This window comes from Suricata suricatta, chromosome 17 (genome assembly GCF_006229205.1).
Source record: "Suricata suricatta isolate VVHF042 chromosome 17, meerkat_22Aug2017_6uvM2_HiC, whole genome shotgun sequence".
Classification (NCBI taxonomy): Eukaryota; Metazoa; Chordata; class Mammalia; order Carnivora; family Herpestidae; genus Suricata; species Suricata suricatta.
In genome coordinates, this window is record NC_043716.1 from 26,835,435 (window position 1) to 26,843,868 (window position 8,434).

General features: G+C 58.0%; 1 protein-coding gene across 12 annotated transcripts in view; it reads left to right on the forward strand.

Annotated features, from left to right (window-relative positions):
• Positions 1–4,255: 4,255 nt before the first annotated feature.
• The window catches only part of TSPOAP1 (TSPO associated protein 1), a 25,383-nt gene continuing 21,204 nt past the window's right edge, over positions 4,256–8,434 (forward strand). For 6 of the 12 annotated variants that reach the window (XM_029927304.1, XM_029927307.1, XM_029927308.1 and 3 more), the window contains exons 1-5: positions 4,256–5,330; positions 6,119–6,226; positions 6,509–6,637; positions 7,218–7,397; positions 7,941–8,126. In XM_029927304.1, the coding sequence (XP_029783164.1) occupies positions 4,995–5,330; positions 6,119–6,226; positions 6,509–6,637; positions 7,218–7,397; positions 7,941–8,126 (939 nt within the window). In that variant the 5' untranslated portion in view covers positions 4,256–4,994. The remainder of the gene's footprint in view (positions 5,331–6,118; positions 6,227–6,508; positions 6,638–7,217; positions 7,398–7,940; positions 8,127–8,434) is intronic. The other 6 variants (XM_029927313.1, XM_029927316.1, XM_029927305.1 and 3 more) reach the window with 5 other exon arrangements.

Sequence of the window (8,434 nt, forward strand, 5' to 3'; positions counted from 1 at the left end):
AGGAGCCCTTATCTCCTAGGGTCACCCCCAGTACCATCCCCTGGACTTGGTGTCATGGGGGAAGGGCAGGCCCAGGGTGCCGGAAGCCACCTGCCCAGGGTGTGTGAAATGGTCTCTTCAGCCCCCCTCCCGCCAATACCCAGCCTTGTCTCTAGTTTCCTGTCAGTCGGTCCTCCCCAGGGAGGGGAGGGGCGCGCTAATCTCCGCTGCGGTGTGGGGGCGGGCTCCAAGACCGTTGGGCGCCCTGAGATCTGGCCCACGTGGCCTCGGGGTTATAAGCCCTGCCCGCCCTGAAGGGAACCCCACTTGGGAGCCTGGAGCACAGGGCTTGCTCCCCTGGGCCTTGCAGCGTCAGGTAAGGATCTGAACCTTCACTTCAGCCCCAACGAGGGCTCCTCAACTCTTGGCTTCACGGAGTGATGAGGGGTTTGGGTTGCAGGCTCTGGGTTACTTTGGGGAGGGACTTTGAGAAGTTGGGTGCTAGGGCTTACTAGCGAAGCTCTAGGCAAAGAGGTGCAATAACCCTCAGATCTATCGGCCTTCATGGTGGGACAGCTACTCAAAATCCTGGGCCTTGACTTCCCTCTAGACAAGGAAGATTAAAATGGCTCCTGGCCCCAGATGAAGAAAGGACGGGTCCAAGTCTTCAACGGACAAGGGCTGGAGGGTGTAGGGTGGGGAAAACAGGGGGTGGCTGGAGGCTGAAAAGTGGGATTCCGTGTCATCAAGAGTCACTAAGCGGCTCCCTCCACCCAACATGGCCACCATCTCTGCTGTAATAGCCTTGGGCTTCTGCCTGAGGAGCTACTGGATGGTGAGGGAGTCAGGCCCTTGGGCTGGTGAGGAGGCTGGGGACAGAGGCCTTGGTGGGAGGGAGCTGTGGCTACCTCAGTTGGACTCTGGAGGGCGGGTAGTGTGGCTGGAAGGGGTCACCCAGGGGGTCAGAACTGGGGGGTCAGAACTAGAGTGGCTATGGACTCTACCTGAATGTTTCCAAAAGTGGGGGGATGGGGTGGAGCTCTAGGGGGAAGGGAAGAGGGAACCAAAGAGGAAGTGGGGGGAGGGAGCTAGAGGAGGCAAGATCTGGCGCCATGCTGAGTCACCACCCACAAGGCCCAGAGCAGGCCCTCTGGGGGCCATAGGGCAGGGTGGTAGGGTCATAGGAAGCCACAGGGAGGGCTGGGGGCTCTTGAAGCAGGAGTCAGGAGGAGGAGCGGGCAGCCTGAAGAGTACTCGCAGACGGACAGACAGACAGTGCAGTCACCCATAAAGTAGAAAGCACTACTAACAGCACTGGAGGGTGTAGTGTTTCCTACTTTATGGATGAGTGTACTGTGGGCTTCGGAGACCACGCCGCTACCGCCCGCCGCCGACTTCCTCCACGTTCAGGACCGTGTGTGACAGGTGAGCCCCTCAGGCCCCCTCCCGCCCCAGCCCAGATCCCAGAAAGGCCTCTGCTGCCCCCCACGGCCTTGCCCCTCCTGGTTCTGGCCAACTAGGAAAATTCTACTGCCACCCAGAGATCTGGGCAGGCAGCGCATTTGGACTTGCTGCAGCTATGGAGGGGCCCCCCGGCTCAGGGGACCAGCCCCAAGTGGACAGATGCCAGGATGAGGAAGAGGCTGAACAAGAGGGTAGATGGAGAGGCATGGGGTGGTGGTGCTGGGGATCCCAATGCTAATAAAGAATGGACTCTACTTCTGTTTTGTTTGAGACTATATTGCTGGTGTGTGTGTTGGGGGGGGCTGCTGAATGGGGGCACATGGATGGGGTGGGGACATGGAGGGATTGGAAAGGAGAATCACTCACTCTTTTGAGAAATGGGCTGGGCCCTGCCTGTGAGACCAGAAGAGTGCTCTGGCCTGGGCTGGCCTGGCCTGGCTAGCCTGGGAGGGAAGGAAGGACCAGGGGTGGGGTGGGGTGGGGTGGTGACACCTCCCTATAAACCCAGGAAAGGGGGCAGGATTATGAGGGGCCCTCCTACCTTCTTCCTTTGCTCTGGCCCTGCCCTGCCCTCCACTTGTCTTCTACACCCCTAAACTGAAGGCAGCCAATCTCCAGTTCTATTCAAGGAAAGCCCAGTGGGTCCTTGGTGGTATAGGAATTGGGTATAAACACACTGCAGCACACACACAAAGCATCTTATACATAAGTAAGTGCACAGATACTAATATACGAAGCTTACACAATCATGCATGTACATGCATTTCCATATAAGGACCCCCCCCACACACAGTGACATACACATGTGACATGGTTCGCATGTCAAATAATGACTACAGATATACTCAGGACACATACATACTCAATTGTATACACACATGCAATGATACGAACACATACAATGTGTGCTACACATAGAAGAGCACACAAATATAGTGACATTCACATAATAAACACATTGGTTCCATACACACTCACTTATACCGACACATCCATATATGATTTTATTTAATTTTTAGTATTATTTTTTATTTTTTTAATGTTTATTTATTTTTTTGAATGACAGAGAGAGTCAGAGCATAAGTGGGGGAGGGGCAGAGAGAGAGGGAGATACAGAATCGGAAAGAGGCTCCAGGCTCTGAGCTAGCTGTCAGCACAAAGCCTGTTGCGGGGTTCGAACCCACGAACCGTGAGATCATGACTTGAGCCGAAGTCGGACGCTTAACTGACTGAGCCACCCAGGTACCTCCATACATGATTTTAAATATACAATAGATACATGGTGGCATGTCTATCTAGATACACAGATCTAAATAAAGCCATGTCATTGTCATTACATATACTTACATAACTATATGAGAGAGCCATTACATATTGTGTAATGTCATATAATGGCATACATATACATGTGTTGTGACATATGTGTTGTAATTTCTGCACTCGAAGTCATATCGCAAATACACATCATAGCATGCAGACACTGTAGCAGGTAGGCACGTATGCAATGGCACACATGTAGAAACATGCATACATATATACTCAGTGAGACTCATACCCTCATACATATGTCTCTGTGCACATATAAACTAATACAATGGCCCTCTCCCACATACACAGACATAAATATATGCCTATTCTATACACATGCATGTAAATAACGGCATGCATATGTCCCCTGACATAAACATCAGCGACATACATGCAGCAGTGCACATACTGATCCACGCACTACTTTCAGGAAGTGAGGATATCATCTCATCCACATGAACTCCCCAGCTATTCTATCAGCTCTGGCCTGGGTGGAGCCCACACGCAGGGGCTCTGTGGTTCCGTGCTGCTGCTATTCCCCAAGGGCTCCACATGAGGGCCCCCCACCTCGCAGAGACTGGCTTGTGAGCGGAGGGACGGAGTCCCAGCTTCAGAGGGGATAGGGGCTGCCTCTCTGAAGCCCCTCCCAACAACCCTGTCTCTGGGGACCCCATCTAGGCTCCCGGCCCCACATACATGTTGACTTGTGGGTAGAAGAGTTCTCATGTCCTTGTCCCCAAAAGCCATTTTCTCATAGCACAAAGGCCTAAAGTTAGACAGAAGATGAACTTCCTTGCCATTCAGGGCAAAGCCAGCCCAACAGCCTGTGTTGTCCCTGCTGGTGCAAGAGGGCCAGATTGCCCCCTAAATGAAGTCTTCCAGGAGGAAGCTGAAGCAATTCTCTCAGTTAGTCCCTACCACTGTCTCTGCTGCTATCTTCCTGTTTTCATTCTTTTGATCTCTCTGTCTCTGTCGCTGTCTCTCTCTTTGTTTCATCTCAAACCCCATCTTTTCTCTACCTACCCCTCGTCATGGCTGGCTCTGTCTATCGGTCATACTACCTCCTGTCTCTGTCTCTACTGGTCTTGGGCTGGGGCCGATGTGGGGAGGACTATCTACAGTCCTCTCGCCTCAGTACAAGGAAGGCGTAGGGGCGAGTGGGGAAGAAGGGTGGGAGGCCACATGGAGGGGGTACTGGGCTGGGATTCCATGAGGAACCTGCTTTTCCCTCTGTCCTGACCCTGCCTGCTGGTCCAGCCCACCAGTCCAGCGCCATCACCATGGAAACCAGCAGCCGACTTCCTATTGGTGGGCGGGAGAAGACTGGGAGGGGGAGGGGAGGGCTGGTTCTCCCCTGCTCATCCCCCCCATTCTGAGGCTCAGCCCTCCTCGCGCCCACCATCTGGGGCTCCGGGACTATCGGGGACCCTTGCAGTCCCCAGAGCTGAGGCCAGCAGGGACAGAGACTATGAGGCAAGCAGCCCACCGACCCAGACCTCCTTAGGACCAGCCGACCGCCCAGCAAGCAGGAGAGCGGCAGCAGAGAGAGGGGCAGGAGATAAAGGACCACAGCGGATGGTCGGATGGTCGAGGATCACCCCAGCAGCTCCCGCACACCCAAGCCACGCTGAGGGTTGTGATGGATAGCCAGACTCGCACACGCTGACGGACATACAATGACACCAATGCACACACAGCTGCACAGCACTGAGCTGCTCAGATACAACCAGTGACAGCATCACACCCTGCCACAGCCCTGCAATACAGACACCCACACCCACACAGAAATAACTGGTAACTCCAAAATAGGCATAGACAGTGACACACAGAGCCACTACCCCCAACACACACAAGCAGGGGCACCTGCCTCCAAACACACACAAGACAGCGCTGACCTGAACAGACCGGTTTGGAGACACACGCAAACCCTCAGCCAGGCGCTGCTGTTGGTGGCCTCTGCACATCCTCCCTGCCCCCACGGGGACACCCTTGCTCCTCCACATACCCGCGCACACACACAGCCACGAGCGAACATAGCTCGCATACCCTTAGCTTCAGCTCTGGCAGCTCTGACTCCTGCAGCCTCCTTTGTGGGTGAGGAAGAACAGCCAACCTTGGATGGAGACTCGGTGAAGCCAAGAGCTCAGAGACGAAAGGGTCTGGCCTGGCATGACCCTTGCCAGCCCCTCCACTTGGCTGGGTGATGTCCCCTGGCCTGGGTCCTGGGGCCCTTTGGCAGCATCATGGAGCAACTGACACCTCTTCCACAGCTGGGGGACCCCAGAGCCATGGAGCCGTGGGCCCTGCCTGCCTGGCACAACTGGACTCCAGGCCAGGGGAGCGAACCTGGAGGCGCAGCCCTGGGCATTGCTGACACTCCTGCAGCTGGGCAGGTTGGGGAGCTGAGGCCCGAGGAGAGCTCCGAGCTTGAACCTGAGGGAGCCCAGAGCCCTGGGGCTATGGGGGGCATTGACCCTGAAGGAACCCAAACTGGGCTGCCCAGCCTGGGGCACCAAGCAGCAAGCTCCAGACCTAGCTGCCTGATGCTGGAGGACGAGGAGGTGGAGGTTGTCCCTAAGGTAAGAAAGCTGGGGATGGCTCGGGTCTACAAGGTGGGGTGTCTACTGACGCCCTCCAGCCTGGGCATGTTTGCAGTCCCGCTGCCCACCCCTCCTCTCTTGGCCTGTCTCTGTCTGTGGATCCTTCTCTGTGACTGTGTGTCATCCCTTCTCTGGGCAGGAATCTCAGTGTCTCCATTTTTTGCCATATGTCTGTCCTTCTGACTCTCTGCCTGTCTGTCTACATCTGGCCCCTGCCCCTGCCCCTTCCCTCTGTGAGTCTCTCTTTGACAGTCTGTCTGTCTGTGTCTCCTCCTCCAAGAGTCTCTGTCCTTGGGGGCTGAAGGATTCTGGGGGTGGTGGTGGGGTGGGGGTGTATGGTGGCATCAGAGTCCAGAGGAAGCAGATTCATAGGAGGGGGCTCACTGCTAGGCTGAGCCAGGGAGGACAGGTTTGGGGTAGGTGTGAGCAGCCTCCTGTAGAAGAGGGAAGGAGCGGGGCTTTGGGGCAAGGAAGGGGCCGGAGGGGCCAGAAGGAGCCTGGACGGGTGGAGCTGGGAGCTTGAGCTGCCATTTCCCAGGGAGAGATGGGCAGAGATGGAAAGAATTGGGGACTAGCAGAGAGGGTCTCAGGGCTGAGGGAGGCAGTGGGGACCTTCTGGGCCTCCTATGATCCCCTCTGAAGGCCTAGGACATGGGGGAGAACCTTCTCCTCTCCATGTCTCCTTACCTTTGGGGGGCAGGATGCTTCCACAGGAGGGGCTTTGACTAGGCTCCTGAGGTGCCATGTCCTGTCCTTTCCCATGCCAGGGCAAGCTGGGCGTGGGCTCGGGGGACAGGCCCAATCTGGAGCTGCTGAGGGCCCTGGGGGAGCTGCAGCAGCGCTGTGCCATCCTTAAGGAAGAAAATCAGATGCTGGTGAGGCTTGGAAAGCAGGTCCCTGGTCTTGATTGGGGGTGGGGGGAGGCAGGCTCAGACACCCCAGCCCTCTGCCTCCGCGCCTTCCTCATCCCATAAAGCATCCCTCCAAGTGTGGGCATGGAGGTGACATGATCCCAAGATGCAGAGAGGGTGAACTCCTACTTGGAGTTCTCAAGGACTCCTCTGTGAGCCCAGGGCTCTCGTCCAACTCCTGGATAGTTAGGATCGGGTCTGTGGGGCACTCCCCACATGGCCCAATTCTGGCTGACCCCTTGTCAGAGGAAGACCAGCTTTCCTGAGACAGAGGAGAAGGTGCGGAGACTGAAGCGGAAGAATGCCGAGCTGGCGGTCATTGCCAAGCGTCTGGAGGAGAGGGCCCGGAAGCTGCAGGAGACTAACCTGAAGGTGGTGAGGATGGGAGGCTGCTGGATGGAGGCTGGGTGACCAGGGCGCCAGGCTGGGCCTGAGGGGGTGGGGTTCAGAAGTCATGGACTCCTGGCACCCAGGAAAGCAGGAACCCAGGGGCCAAGGTGTAGGAAGGGCAAATGCTGGCTGGGCTAGGAGGCTGAAGGTTTCTGGAGTTACAGGAGGGAGGGAAGGGTTGGGCGGGGAGTTCCTGAACAGGCAGGGAGAAGGTTTCTGGATTGCCACGCGCTGGTGCTGGCTGCTGGTGCAGCCTCCTGCTGAGCTCATCTCTGGGTGCAGGGCTGTGGGGGCAGGGATGGAGACCCATGACAGTGGCAGCCCTTAATTAGCAGCAGCCTATGGGCCTAAACTAGGATGTGGAGTTAACCCTTCCAGTTCTGTCTGAGGATTGCTGGGACGGAGTCAAGTGAGGCTAGTGGTCTCCTAAAGCCCCAGATACAGGGTAGAAGCAGGAGGCCATACTTCTAGGTTTTCATCCTAATCCCTCCGTTGGAGGGAGCTGAGGAGTGGGAGAAGTGCCCAGCCCTCAGATGACCATTGGCCTTACTCCTCCTCTGGCCAGGTGAGTGCCCCTGTGCCCCGTCCTGGGGCCAGCTTGGAGTTGTGCCGGAAGGCCCTGGCCCAACAGCGAGCCCGGGATCTCAGTGAGACAGCCAGTGCCCTGCTGGCTAAGGACAAGCAGATTGCTGCCTTGCAGCGGGAGTGCAGGGAGCTGCAGGCCAGGCTCACCCTGGTTGGCAAGGTGCGAGGAGGCCCTGGTCACCCCTTTCAGTTCAGCCCTCCTCTGGGCCACCTGCCTGGCTTGTGGGATGCTGGACGAGATGTTGATGAGATGCAAATGAGGCGGGAAGGTAGAAGCTGCTGGGGACTAGGTTCCCCTGGCAACGGCCCAGGTGGGAGCGGGGAGAAGGAGCCTGAACTGAAGGGGGTGGAGCTAGGAGTCCCAGACCTGGGAATTTCTGTGCTCCAGGCTTCAGGCTGTATGCCAGTGGGTCTGGCTGTATGAACCCACGCATGCCTCACACGTGTGTGGAGCGATGTTCACAAGGCATTTTAGCACAGTGCCGGGCACACCGTGAGCGCCCAGTAAATGAGTTACTGTGACTGTCTGTACACGGGCTCGCGGAAGCATGTGGCTGTGCACGCTTGCACCTATGACCAGGCATGTATGCATGGGAGGATGTGCACGTTCCCGCGCCTAGGGGCCGCTCCGGCACGGTGGAGCGCGGGATGGTGTGGGACCGGCAGGGGCTAGGCCTGACTCCTCTCTCTGTCCCCCAACCAGGAGGGCCCCCAGTGGCTCCACGTGAGGGACTTCGACCGGCTGCTGCGCGAGTCCCAGCGGGAGGTGTTGCGGCTGCAGAGGCAGATCGCCCTGCGCAACCAGCAGGAGCCGCCCCCGCCGCCCCGGCCCCTGGTCCCGGCTGCTCCGGCCAGAGCAGGGGCGCCTGCCCCCGGGGCCCCGGGAGAGGTGAGCTCCGGCGTCTGGGCAGGTGTGTGGGCGTCCGTAGATGGGGGTGGGGGACGCTCTGGGAGCTCTCCCGGCATAGCGTTTGGAGCCCCGATGACCCGGTGGTGGCGTGCGCATCCAAGGGCTGGAGAGCTTTCCCGACCCCAGGGGGCAGGGTCGCCCGTACCTGCGCTGAGCTGGACCGGGGCGATTCGAGGTCCACCCTCCGCAGGCTTGCGCCCCACGGGGCCCGCCCCGTCGCCCCTGCCGCGTCGCCAGTGGTACCGCCCGGCCGCAAATCCGCGGTTGCCCTGGCAGCCGCCCGGGGC